Raw genomic sequence first — 12973 nt, forward strand, 5'->3', positions numbered from 1 at the left:
GTCGATCCCGACTGTGTACTTTCTTCGTCCCAACGAGATCGTCTGGTGATCTATCTTTTGTGTTTGGGACCCCTTCGGTCTTCCCCATAATCCTACCGCCCACGTCGTACTTGAGGTGATTACAAGCTATCTGCATGAGATATGCTGGAGATCTGCTTCCGAACTTGTATGTAGTAGCCATCTTCTCCAGTTCAGCTGCCACAATCTCTCGTGAGGCACAGCGATGCGCTACATGGTACCAGGTTGTTCAGCAGCGTGGAGAAAGCAACGGTCGGCTGTCAGCCGGAACGGCTCCTGCCTGCCCCGACACCTTCCCGACAGGGGGGTTCGCGTGGCGTTGTTTCTCTCTTTTGCCGTACCGTCCTTTCATTCTTGCTGTAGAGTCCGACGAAAAGCATCCACGACATCTGGACTTTCGAGCAAGATCGATTGTTGTGCGCGTGAATCGTTGAGAGTGGTTGTGCAGACGAAGAGGAAAGACAAGACGAGGTGAATGTGCACGAGCTGGCTGGACCCTGTCGAGCCGGGGTGCTCTCTACTCCTCCTAAGCGAACAGGCCTCCCAGTCGCTACCAGCCGCGATTCGAGGGATTATTTCGTGTTTTGCCAAATTAGACGCCCCGGACGCTGCCTGTCAAGCGACGAGCACGCTAATGCTTGACGCAGCGTGAGGTGAGCTGCCGTGCCGGGTGCGTGCCCTAATGCCTCCCTCGACGCTGGACAAGGCGGGCGCGCAGCTGGACGAGCAGCCTGAGTCCTGCCATTCACCAAGCATGCAGTACTTCCACCCCCACCACGTCCCGCCCGAGCACTATCGCGCCTCTCCGCAGCAGGACCACGAGCACAAGCAGCCGACGTCGACGTCGCACACGCCGCTGCTGCCTCCTATCGGCGACTTCAACGGCCAGATGATGCAGACAGCGCAGCCGCAGTACGCGACGGTCGCAATGAACGGGCAGATGCAGCAACCCCCTCCTCCGCCTGCGCACCATCACCACCCTCCTCCGACCTACCACGCGCCGCAATACCACTATGCGAACGGCATGCCGCCCACGATGCCCTCGAACGTTGGCGTGAACGGACAAAATGGAGGAGCGCTGCCGCGATACGCTCTGCCGCCGCAGATGATGGTGGGGCCCAATCCGCGACCGAAGAAGGACATCAAGAGGAGTGCGTATAGTTTTGAATATATATAACGCGGCAATGCGACGGCCGCTGACAATATGCAGGAACAAAAACGGGATGTCTGACCTGTAGAAAGCGGCGCATCAAGGTGAGTTGAAGCAATAGAGTCAAGCAAGCGTGTCGCTTAGAGCGGGCCACGCCTAGGAAGCAAGCGAGGCTTTATTTTCTCCAGCTCGCAGCGACAAAACGCTAACACGCGTCGCAGTGCGATGAACACCATCCCACGTGTCGCAACTGCCAAAAGAGTAAACGCGAGTGTATGGGCTACGACCCCATCTTCAAACCACAGCCCGGTCCGACTCATATCCAACCCGCTCCCTCTGCGCATCCTAATTTGAAGGTCGAACAATCACCGCAGGACAGCGCTGTACCACCTTCAGCGTATCGACCCTCCCATCCCTACTCTGCCACCGAAAGCGCCTTTTCCACGGGCAGTACCTCACCACGAAACATGCAAGGTCAAGCTGGATACGTTGATCCGGCTTTAGGCGGTGGCGAACCGCCATCCACCATGAACAACTTCAACTCCGCTCTGCAGCCTGAACGAAGGGGTACGTTTGATCAAAACCATTCCGCAAGGGCACTCACCAACCATCGTGCAGTGAGACGCGTCTCGATAGACCATCTGTTCAGCATAAATGATGTACCGCCTCGATTCCATCCACGAGAAGCACCGCCTGTCAACTCAGAAGCTTTACAACACGAGGCCGAGGACTTCTATAGATTGCACTTTGCGCCAGGCCTCGACAAACTGTTTGAGACTAATTGGTACAGTGAACGAGGACCACACCACTTGCAACAAGATCGGCCTCTGCTGGACTACACCATGCAAGTCGTAGAGCGGATGAGGCCCAGACCTGAAGACTTCACCGCCATCCAGCAATTGCAATCACTGGAAGCGCGGCTGGTGTGGCAGCTTGCGGCCATGCCTCGCTCGCCCTTACGTCACGAAGCGAACGGTGCCACAAATGATCCGCTTGCATCACAAGTCATCGCCCGGATAGACACTCTCGAGAATCTGCTAACAGGCCAGTTCTTGCCACCTTCGCGCATTCCGCAGGCGCCCTCGCAAGACCACCAACAAGATCACCGCAAGTACAATGAACAGCACTTCTGGCATCTGCTCGGCCGCTTCACCTCCGCTCGCGATGACACCGCGGACCCACACGCAGCTCGGGAAGTGAATGAGTCCTTGGCTGCCATGCGCGCTAGTCTGGGCATGCTGGAGAACCGGGACGTGTTGTACTCGATCGCGGTGGCAAGGCACGTTGGAGGCCGACTGCAGGACTTCCACCCACCGCGGCCTGTGATTGCGCAGACGGATGACCCGAATGATGAGGTGAAGAAGCTGCAGGTGGCGCAGTCGTTCATTTCGCAGGAGGATCAGAAGGGTACGACGCAGGTGATTCAGCGGGTCTGTTCGATGGCGATGCGGAGCTGGGTCTTGCAGAAGCAACAGTAGGACTTGCCAATGTGGGACCGGCAAGGCTGTACCGAACATGGCGAGTGTATTGAAATGGGCGGAGGGAGGACGCCAACGCGTTCGAGCGGGCGCAGAGGGACGGAAATTTGCTTCTGCTATTATCGCGATGATACCACTTGTGAGCTCGATCACTTGAGCAGGCGTGGGAAGGGTTTGTCCATGCTTTAGAGAAAGATTGTAGTTCTCTTGTACGAGCACGTATGGAGCGTTTCTCGTTCGTTCGATTGGTGCCAGCTCAAGGTCATGTTAACATCTATGGGTGGTAAAGCATATCAACCCTCCTGAGCGTTCCTTTCGTGGTGGCCGGTCTTTCGACTGCCTCTTGTTGGACGCCGTAACTCCATCGCTTCATGCCCTCTCGCCAACTCATATCAATCACTCCTCAATCGTCTTCACGCACTCCCAGCCACCCTTCAACTTCTCCTTCCACAATGACACCCTATTGTCACCGCCCGACACGGCGAGCACATTCCCCGCCATACTCCAGCTCACCCTCCACACCACAACCTCGAAATCCAACGTCTCGCACTTCCACGCATTGGCATCACTCATATCCCCATTCGCCGGCAACGTCCATATCCGCACCGTGTGGTCCTGGCTCGCAGACGCAATATACGACTTCGACAACGGGGTCGGCGACCACGCTACATCCCTCACCCAGTCCGTGTGCCCCTGCAATGTGCACAGAACCTCGTAGTTCGCGACCGCAGCATTGAAGCTCCAGATCTTGACCAGATTATCACTCCCACCCGTAACGAACCTCCTCACAACCCCCTGCTGTGTCCCGGGCGTCTGCGCCCCCGTCAAACTCCCCGGCATCTGCGCCGGCGCCCAGCTGACACTATTCGCTCCCAACTGCCCGTGCGCGACGAAGTTGACATGGCTGAAAGTGTTGTTCTCGAACGTCAGCACGCTAACCGTGCCATCGCTGCTAGCGGCAGCAAGATGGCAGCCCGCTTCGGGCGGGGACCAGGCGACGAGGTTGACGGAGGCGGTGTGCAGGGTGAACTCGTAGATGCGCTGCCAGGAGTTGTTCTGCTCGCGGTAGATGAGGATGCGACCGTCGTAGGACGAGCTGGCGAGGATGGTGCCGTATTTGGGGTGGGCCCAGGAGATGCACCAGACGGCGCCTTCGTGGCTGTGATTTTCTGTCAGCTTGAATCCTGCCTTACGTGTTCCGCAAGTGTAGACGGTACCCTTTCAGCGTTTCTGTTAATCTATGTTGGTCCCCCTCGATTTCGAATATCTTAATTGTCTTGTCAGAGGAGCAGGTCGCAAGTCGCCGGCCGTAGTAGTCGAGGACGGCGTCGTGGATCATGTCATCATGGCCGGAGCTTGATATGACTTGTGTCATTGTGGCGGTTGTTGTGGTATTTGGTATTGGATCGCTCGTGATTGTTTAATTCAAGGTGTACCTGGCAACTTCGACGGGCGGGCAGAAGTCGACATTCATGCAACGACTTCTGCACAGCGGGAGTGTCAGGCGGCGAACGAGGCCGAGGTTCGGCAGAAGTGGTGGGTAGGCGGATGACATGTGAGAGATGAAAGTCATCCTTCGTTCATATGTATCTTCCTTCTGTCAGCGTTTCCTTTCCCTACTCTATGCGCTTCTATAACTAGTCGACATGTCTGACGCACTATGCGGACCATCGAACCCGCTACAGCAGTTCAGCAAACAGACACAATATGACCGGACACTCCAGCAAGACCGGCTCACATCTCGCCATGCTCCAGCACAGGGCTTCCGTTCAGCAGATCCCAATGCTGGCCTGCTAGATCCCGAGTTCGAGGCATTCCAAGCTGGTCTGCCACCATCCGAACTGCCTGATCTTCCCAGATTCCACCCGCAATCTTTTGGTCCAGCTGGACCCGCTCAAGCCCCGTCATGGGCCTCCGACTTCCAGAGGATGCAGATATCCTCTCCTCCGCCCTTCCAGCAACATCAGCAGTATGTGCCCCAGTCTAGCCATGCTGGCAATGACTGGGCGCAAGGCTTTCGACAGCATATTGCTCAAACAACGCCTCGAACTCAGAATGCTGCTCCGTCACCGCAGGCGTTCCAGTATATGGCTAGACATGGCATGAACGGCTACCAGAATAACTTTTCGCAACCGAGCTTTGCCCAGCCTATGCAGTCGAAAGGGAAGCAGGCTGTCACCGAGCAATTCGACGAGGCGGCATTCGAGCAGGCATTCGATCAGGCGAGAGACGCTCTCATGGCAGGCGAGCAGCGACAAGAGGAGGCTGGAAATGCTGAGGAGTCGGCGTATGTTAGTGGGGCTTCGACTGGCGATCTAGATCAACTCGAAATGTTCAAACAAAGTGCTGAAGCGAACGTCGCTGAGGCTGTGGCCACGGGAGAGATTCACCAACATGGTCACGAGGACGACTTTCAAAGGCTGGAGCCAATGGAGGAGCAACATGCCCATCCTGAAGACCAGCAAATGGAGGACTCGAGGCATCAGAACGACGACGATGCATTAGCCCAGACCGCACAAGAGCTTTTGGAGAAAGTCGAACACAACAAGACTGCCAAATTTCGCAACTCGCAATTCCTGGGTCTGATGCGGAGGCTGCGCGATCGGGAGATCAAGGTTGAAGGTGACAAAATGGTCGAAACTGTGCGTCCGCCCCTCAGCAAGCATGTTTCACCCCCAGCATCCGCACCTGATAGCGCATATGGCTCCGGCACTGCTACCCCTGACCTACTCAATGTTCGCAACTCTTCGCGCATCCCACGCACACCGCCGCCTGAGTTTGATACTCATGAGGAGCATGGCTGGAGCGAGGAGCATCAGTTCGACCATTGGGAATCTCCATATCGGTAGCTGATAGGCGAGGCTCAAACGCTGACGAAATCTGGTTGTAGGCCGATGGCTTCGCTACTGCCTCTGATGCGGCGGCGGCGAACAAGACTGTGCACTTCGACAACAGCGAGCAGACGCCGCATATCCAATCAGTCAACGCTGCTCCCTACGACTACGGCCAGACGATTCCTCCCCACGAGCAAGACCACGACTCGCATCGCTATCCCATCGACCTGCGTGACGGCCAAGAAGTCGTTGATCTCCTCAACCAGCCATCGGCGAACGACGGAGGAAACTCGACAAACGATATAGGTACGTCCACCGCCTCCTCCGCCCATGACTCCTTTCCCGCGGGCATCTTTTACGGCGACTTGCGACAGCGTGGATGGTCTGAGATGAAGACAGATCGTGGTGCGTCGCCGCCGCGGCCTACTGATGGCGGCAAGTGGGAGCGCTGGGACTCGCCTACGCCGGGTCGTGTGGGTGGACAGCCGGCGCCGGGGATGCACTGAGTCTGAATGACGATTTGTTCGAAATGGCGTTTGCTGAGACGCTTTTTGGCTGTTGGCAGACCCATATGATCCAGAGCCGGCTGAAAGTCCGTACGCTTTCACGAATTTTCGGCCTTGGACACATACTTCGCCGCCCGCGAAATCTGCTTAAGCGAGGAGGACTCGGGGTCTGACGCGAAGACATTCTGACGTGACGATCAGATGACGAGTTCGGAATGACCAGCCCGTACTGGAGGCAGGCATGACTGGAATGGAGGAGAAGTTGCAGACTCCTGAAGTGGGAACGCCTGGCGTAGGCCGTGGATCGTGAAGAGTCAAGATTTTTGCGAAAGCTGCGGGAGGAAGGCGTGCGGCTGCTAGTACGTGTGAGGCAGCTTCTCATGCTTTCGTGGTAGAGCGGGATCCAGGAAGCCTTGGAAATACTGTAAAGAACATTAGCAAACCCTGGAATACGACCCCTAGAAGTGCTCACCTTTCGTCGGAAGGAGTTCAAGTCATCTGCCGTGCCAACCCCATTCACGCTCTGGAGCCCTAGTCTCTCAGCTCGGTAAGCCAGCATTGCATCACCGTCTACACAGGAGTCATGCCTTCGTCGGTAGGTGAGTAGCCGCCTCGACCACTTGTTGAAATGCTGTGTGCACTCGCTGACAATTTCAAGAGCAGGATGTTGTGGTACGGCATATTCCTCGGTGGCGTCAGTATCATCTTCTTCATCCGTTGCGGTCGCCCCTGCAACAGGCATCCACATGCATAGTCGGCCGTCATCGACCAGCATAATTGCGCTGAAGTCCAGAATGTCGCCCAGCATGCGTGTGAAGCTGTAGACTTTCTTCGGAGGCAGGTAGCTCGCCGCGAGATGAGCTGGCTGGCCGTCCGCTAGAAGTACCTCTTCTTGTAGCGAGGGCTTGTTGCTGCCGAGCACTTTGAGACCTTCGCGCACACCGTACGGAGGATCGCAGAGGATCGCGTCCAGAAAGCGCTCTCGTCGTAGAGGAGTGTTCGTGAGGTCTGCGACAAACCCACCAAGGTACAGTGATGAAGTACCGTACTGCTTGAAGTTGCCCTTGACATCCCTACCTTTCTTCCCACGAATGCTACGACCATCCAGATCACTTCCGAAAACTGAAGCTCCGAAATGCGCACAAGCAAGTGGGAACGATCCCGTCCCAACGAATGGGTCATAGCACAATTTGCCATCCGCAGCATGCGCCAGATTTGCCGTTACCAGCGATAGCTCCGCATCCATAGACGTAGTGGCGATGTAGCTACGCTTCTTGAGACTGTACTTGTTGATCGCTTTGCGGCCGCTTTCTGCAATGAGTCTGCCTAGACATGTCCACTTCGGAATGGGAGCGTCGAGTTCATATTCCTCGAAGACGACGAATTGGTTGTCCGGGTTGCGCATGCGGATGGGTCCGTGGAAGCCGGTGTAGGCGAAGGATTCGATGATGTCCCGGTGTTCGGCAGCGGTGTGGCTACCTTGGAAAGCGTCGACCTCGAAGCGGAAGGTGGAATGGCAGTGTTGGGGCCATAAGGCTGAAGTGCGGTGGCGGACATCAGCGTGGAGGGATGGGTAGTCGTGGCCGGAGCCCCATAGTTCGTAGATGCTGTAGCTGAGGATCGAGCGGGTTATTAAGGACCGGGCTGCAGCGGCGGAGTCCTTTGCCTGTGGCTGTGGGAAGCGTACGATGGCGAAGGGAGACTAGACTTTCGTTAGAACTTATTCGTCATATGAATTGGACAGGCGAAGGACGAAGGGTAGGCCGTACCACCTCTGATCAAGTTGGTGCTTGTGCAATTGGGATCCCTCGCCCCTCGCCTTCCGTGATACATACTTCTTCAGAATAGAACACCCATTCCAAATCGATATTGGCCAGGGTAGCAAGAGCGTCTGTCTCTGGTTTGCGGAAGGACTCATGAATTTGGGTGAAGCGGATCAGGTAGTCCATTCTGATGTCTTTGTTCTCTGGTCATCATCTGAGATGGATCCGTCTGTGCGATACAACGTGACAGTAGGTATGCTCTTAATCGGCGTCAGTCGGTCCGTGGCGTTGGAAAATTGTATACCAGGTTGTCCGCAGTATCGTGAGGTCTCAAGTTGAGTCTTTGGTGGGCTTCTCGGAGATCACTCGGCTCTAGCTCGGGTGAGGTTTAAAATGTGACATATAACATTTTAAAAAGTTGTGCTTCCAGTGCTTGACAGAGTAACCACCAAGGCGTTGTAGCAAAGTGGTTAATGCGATTGACTAGAACTTGCTTCGATTCGTTCGAGCAATTGTTGATCAATTCCCTTCGGGGGCGTAGGTTCGAGGTATGCTCTCACCAGTCTATGCCTCCAATTTCATTAGGGCTAACCGAATATTGATTAGTCCTGCCAACGTCGACGACAAGAGCCTCCTGGCCTTCACCTTTTGCTTTTGTTGGATGTGGTGGGTGTCTGGTAGTCGGGGGGAGCATTGGGGACCGGCTAGGCAGCTTGACGGCCAAAAACCCGACGACGTCGTGCTTTTTGTTCGTACTGTGGTCCACGGAGCGACACAAGCAAGTATATTGGCCTTGGGTATGTTGTCCTTCCATCCATGGACCGATGATGAGAATATAAAATCATTTTGGTTTTACTGAGACGAGACGAAAAGAAGCTTGGCACGTGACATTCGACAAGACATTGGACAGGAACGGAAAAGCGGTACGCAATGTAGTAGATTTGGCTGTAGTTTTTCGAGACCAAGAAAGGGTCATGTATTCGTCATTGAACTCGATTGATGAAGAGAAAGAGAATTGGAAGAATCACCACCTCTTCGCCTTGATGTTGAACGGCTCCCCATCGAAATCCCCTCTATTCCACCTACCCACATTCTTCCCACACATCTCCCACAGCTTCGCCTCCAACTCCACCCTCCTTCTCGCCTCCTCCCGCTTCTTCTCCGCCGAAGAAGGAGATCGCGGCTTGAACACACCTCCATCATGCTTCGGTGTATGCAGTGAAGGAAATAGCGGTTTCCGCGCAGGTCCAGGCGTGAAGAGGTTGTTCTTCTGCTTGCAAGGCGAAAGTGAATGGTGAGGTTCCATGAATGAGGAATCGACGAAGGGTGAATTTTCAGCGGGTGGTTTTAGCTGAGGGTTATTCTGAGGCGTTAGATTTCGTGCTCGTGCAGCGGCTGTGTTGCTGCTTTCTGCTCGGCTTGCGGTTTCGTTGCTGTTGCTGTGCTGCTGTCGGCGCTTGACTGGACTCTTTCGCGGGCTGGGAGGGTACTCGGCTTCTTCGCTTTCGTCGTTGCTATCGGATGCAATGTCGTCGAGAGTCAGTTCACCTAGAGGGACTGGGGCGCCTTGCGGTCTTCGTGGTGCGGCGACTTTGGGTGTGGGCGCTTTCACGGGCGATCTAGCCTCGTCATTCTCCTGATTCTCATCCACCATGCTGCTGTCGTCGTCCTCATGGATTCTGGTTGCTTCTGGACCTGATCTGGAAGAACCGCCAAAGACATCATCATTGCCAGCCTGAACGACAAAAGGATTGCCTGCCGGCTGCCTGTGACGCCTCCTCACCGCGCCACCAGTCGGAGACCCGTCAGATCTTCGAGACGTCCCTCCCCCCCTTTGCCTTGCCGTTGCTCTCCTCGCTCGCACAGGTGCCTCGGGTTGTTTTTCCCGAACATCCCTCATTTCATCTTCAGTCGTCTTGACTCCCCTCTCCTGCCCCCGATCTTGCGCTTCCTGCGCAGCCTCTCGCAAAACTTGCGGAATCGCAGCTTGTATACTGGTCATCAACTCCGCCCTCTGCGAGAACGCCCTGTAATCATCCTGTATCAAAGCACCCGCCTCCGCATTCAGCGCGCTATCCGGGTTCGGCTGGATGAGCAGACAGCTGATCGTCACCAGCACATCCCTCAGCGTAAGCTTGCTGTCCCAGTCGCGCTTCAGCGTCTCCACGCATACACCACCCGTCTGCGGATCTACGTTCGGGTGGAAGATTGCTGTCCGGAAGTTCGCAGTCGGCGGTTGTTGAGGGTATGTTGTCGGAATGGTAAGGTGGAGTTTCCATACGCCTGCTGAAAATGGGGTATGAGTGGGTCCTGCCAGGAGGATGTCGAGTTGTGTTAGGTCGTCGTTGTTCGAGCCGGCTGGAGGGAAGAGGTAGTTTGGTGGTAGAGGTTGGCTGTGCAGTGCACCATGGTCTGCTGCCAGTCGCCGGAGCGCTCGAGAGTTCTGTCTGCCGTTAACTCTGCTCACATCGACCTTCATACTGGCATACCTACCATCTCTACAATGCTGTTGCGATATCCTACTGCTGGGTATTGTTGCTGCGCAGTATGCGATGCTGTTGATGCGATACCGGCTAGATCCAATTGTAGCTATGTGGTCGAGCCAATGTTGAAGTAAGACGGGGCGTTGTAGCTGTAGAGTGCTGTAATGTTGTTCTTTGTCCCTCCAAGCGGCATGCGCTTTCTCGAGGTCGACGCGATCCAGACGCGAACGAATTGGTCAGCCACACTACGCCACACTCGCACCTTAACCTTCACCTTCGACAAACATGACCGATCAATCAACAACAAAGCTCAGCGTTCAATGTCACAGAATGACGCTATAATATCTCCGGCAGACTGCAAATAATCCAAACACCGGAAGAGGAACGGAAGTGTAGCATGAGTAGCAATTATGCCGTCCTGCGGATCTGTACGTACAGGCATCCAAAGCGAATGCTGAGGGTATCTAGGACCAAAAAGTCCGTCATCATCGCAATGCCACGGGCAATCCACCAACCATCCAAACGCCTCACGCTATCAAACCATCAAATCATGCCTCATGCAAGCTCATACCTCCCAGCCTTCCGCTCCCTCTCCGGGCGCCAACCATCTCCACCTTCCTCTTGCTGTCGGGCATCTCTCTCGCTGCCGGAGAAGGAGAACGCGCTTACTTCGTCCCACGATGGATAGTGCACCATAGGCGAGTATCTCCGCTCTGGATTTCTTGTCGGTGGGACGATAGGCGAGACGACATCATCCGCCTCCTCGTCTTCGGGCGAAGAGAACGGGTTCTGGTGGACTTGTGGTCTCGCGGCCGGGCCACTTTGCATCATCATCAGCGGTGAGAACGGGGTCGGTGGCCGCGATTGTCGCATTGAATCCGAGGATTGTCGGTTGGCTGGGTCAGCGTGATCGATCTGTGCTATCGCTTGGCTGTCTAGCTCCTGCGGGTTGAGTGCACTTTGCGAGCGCTCCTCGGGCGTGTAGAACGGGTTCTCATCTGATGTCGATCGGCTGCTCTCGTGGTGCAGATAAGCTGGATGCGCATCGACTGGAGGAGTGGTACCGCGTTCGATGGTTGACATCTGCGGATACTTGCGCTGGTGGGGACTCGACATTGCTGGTGATACATATGCGGTGTTGCCAAAGGTGTCCGGACCCTGCTTTCCTGCTGATACATATGCGGTGTGTCCATAGGTGTCTGGACGCTGGCTTCCAGGCATCCAGGATCCGTTCGATCTCACCGATGGTGTGCTGCGGCGCAAGAAGAAGCTTCCGTTGTCCTTCTTCCGACGGTGGAGACAGCAGAATACAGTGCCCAGAACGATCAGGACGACGACTCCGATGACCACACCGATGATGATGGCTAGTCGCTTGTCGTCCGCTTTATGACTCGGCTCGGAAGCTGATTTAACTTCTGTTTCCTCAGGCTTGGAGATGTCGTTGGTTGTGCTTGCTGCATCTGTCTTCGATGTTTGCGAAGTCTGCGAAGTTGGCGTACTGCTGGAAGTGGCTGTTGATTCGGACCCGATGGTGTACGTCTGAGTACCAATCACAACCGTTGTTGGCCACGAGAGTGTTCTGATGTCTTCGATCGTCTGCGACGGATAGTTTGCGTCTATGAGTGAGTCGGCGATGCTAAGCAATGCCTGCGGCACATCCTGTGTTGTCGTTGTGGCGGGCGCCGTTGCTGTGTCTGATGCGGATTCTTGTGTTTCTGGAGATGCGGAAGTTGCTTGAGGCTGTCGTATCCGGATTCGTCCTGCTTCTGTGGAAGAGGTCAAGAGGCCAAAGGCAAGCGCACGCCCGATTATCGTAGGGCGAACCATGGTGGGTGTTTACAACAGCGTGCTGATGTGTACGATTGTTCTTGATAAAACGGAGAAGATGTTGCAGAACAATCGCAAAAGCATAGGAAGAGAGTGGTGAAGGTTTAATGTGTGGCAGACAGCGCAGTTGACAGTAGATGACTAGAGTTCAGACAGGGTATTGAAGAGTCAAGGGTATACCATGAACCCACTCACCCGGCACAGTCGGAGAGGATAACGAAGTGTAGAGATGTCAAAGGCGCTTCGAGAACCAAGGCTGTGCATGCCACAGAGTAATGCCGGCGACTATTGTTGCGAGATCGTCCTTCGATATACTCAATGGAGGATACATTCGTTCAAAGCTGCTTCACCCGTCTAAGCGAGTCTTTCCAGAAAAGCGGTTGGAGACATGTCAGTGGCTGGCACCCCCCAGGCCTTGCGAGTCGGAGCCAGCGCCTGAGAAGCAGGGCACTGCACGATGAAGAACGAGCCCCGGGACCGGTCCAGCGACAAGGAAGAGCGTTGCCCAGGCCGTTTGACGTCGCAACGTGGAAGCACGAGCAGACCTGTGGCTGTTCTCCAGAAAAGATAACGTGGCGCTGGCCTATCACGGAGCACCATCTCCTGCTCAGCCACAGAGATCGGCTTCAAGATTTCTAGTGTTGGCAGGTAAGCGCAGATCGCGGTAGAGTCGCTCCAAAGTGAAACAGGTTTCTTGGTGGAGGCTTCCGGGAGGGCTTTCTTCTGCTGGCGTTCGAATTGACGTTGACGGCGTTCACCTCTTGCTCATCGCCCTGGGTCTGTCAAGCCTCGGGTGAATTCGTTTTGCTGTTCTGTTGCACTCGGCGAAACGGTCCGCGCTTAGAAGTTCAAGTTATCGTCGTTATCGTCCAAGGAGATGGAAGTGACGTTAGAGCCTGTGGCGGTGCATTCAC

At 55.2% G+C, this 12973-nt stretch overlaps 6 protein-coding genes and 1 non-coding gene across 7 annotated transcripts; 3 read left to right on the forward strand and 4 right to left on the reverse strand.

Annotated features, from left to right (window-relative positions):
- Positions 1 to 700: 700 nt before the first annotated feature.
- Positions 701 to 2646, forward strand: LTR77_006596 (uncharacterized protein; the record flags this gene model as incomplete). The annotated part of the gene is made up of 4 exons (XM_064803838.1): positions 701 to 1169; positions 1229 to 1272; positions 1390 to 1735; positions 1787 to 2646. 4 exons carry the CDS (start codon positions 701 to 703, stop codon positions 2644 to 2646), a joined length of 1719 nt encoding a protein of 572 aa, XP_064657639.1.
- Positions 2647 to 3042: 396 nt separating this feature from the next.
- Positions 3043 to 4021, reverse strand: SEC13 (GTPase-activating protein S13; the record flags this gene model as incomplete). The annotated part of the gene is made up of 2 exons (XM_064803839.1): positions 3043 to 3805; positions 3864 to 4021. The coding sequence occupies 2 exons, from the start codon at positions 4019 to 4021 to the stop codon at positions 3043 to 3045; spliced, it is 921 nt and encodes a 306-aa protein (XP_064657640.1).
- A 271-nt stretch (positions 4022 to 4292) lies between these two features.
- Positions 4293 to 5986, forward strand: LTR77_006598 (uncharacterized protein; the record flags this gene model as incomplete). The annotated part of the gene is made up of 2 exons (XM_064803840.1): positions 4293 to 5381; positions 5537 to 5986. The coding sequence occupies 2 exons, from the start codon at positions 4293 to 4295 to the stop codon at positions 5984 to 5986; spliced, it is 1539 nt and encodes a 512-aa protein (XP_064657641.1).
- Positions 5987 to 6342: 356 nt separating this feature from the next.
- Positions 6343 to 7935, reverse strand: LTR77_006599 (uncharacterized protein; the record flags this gene model as incomplete). The annotated part of the gene is made up of 3 exons (XM_064803841.1): positions 6343 to 6408; positions 6459 to 7688; positions 7822 to 7935. 3 exons carry the CDS (start codon positions 7933 to 7935, stop codon positions 6343 to 6345), a joined length of 1410 nt encoding a protein of 469 aa, XP_064657642.1.
- Positions 7936 to 8201: 266 nt separating this feature from the next.
- Positions 8202 to 8321, forward strand: LTR77_006600. The gene has a single exon. It is a non-coding gene; the product is annotated as a tRNA-Ser (tRNA).
- Positions 8322 to 8773: 452 nt separating this feature from the next.
- LTR77_006601 (uncharacterized protein) lies at positions 8774 to 10228 on the reverse strand (the record flags this gene model as incomplete). The annotated part of the gene is made up of 1 exon (XM_064803842.1): positions 8774 to 10228. One exon carries the CDS (start codon positions 10226 to 10228, stop codon positions 8774 to 8776), a length of 1455 nt encoding a protein of 484 aa, XP_064657643.1.
- Positions 10229 to 10640: 412 nt separating this feature from the next.
- LTR77_006602 (uncharacterized protein) lies at positions 10641 to 12059 on the reverse strand (the record flags this gene model as incomplete). Its single annotated transcript, XM_064803843.1, has 2 exons — positions 10641 to 10764; positions 10804 to 12059. 2 exons carry the CDS (start codon positions 12057 to 12059, stop codon positions 10641 to 10643), a joined length of 1380 nt encoding a protein of 459 aa, XP_064657644.1.
- Positions 12060 to 12973: the final 914 nt, after the last annotated feature.

The sequence above is a fragment of the Saxophila tyrrhenica genome (genome assembly GCF_035928015.1).
Source record: "Saxophila tyrrhenica strain CCFEE 5935 chromosome Unknown scaffold_10, whole genome shotgun sequence".
In the NCBI taxonomy this organism is placed as follows: Eukaryota; Fungi; Ascomycota; class Dothideomycetes; order Mycosphaerellales; family Extremaceae; genus Saxophila; species Saxophila tyrrhenica.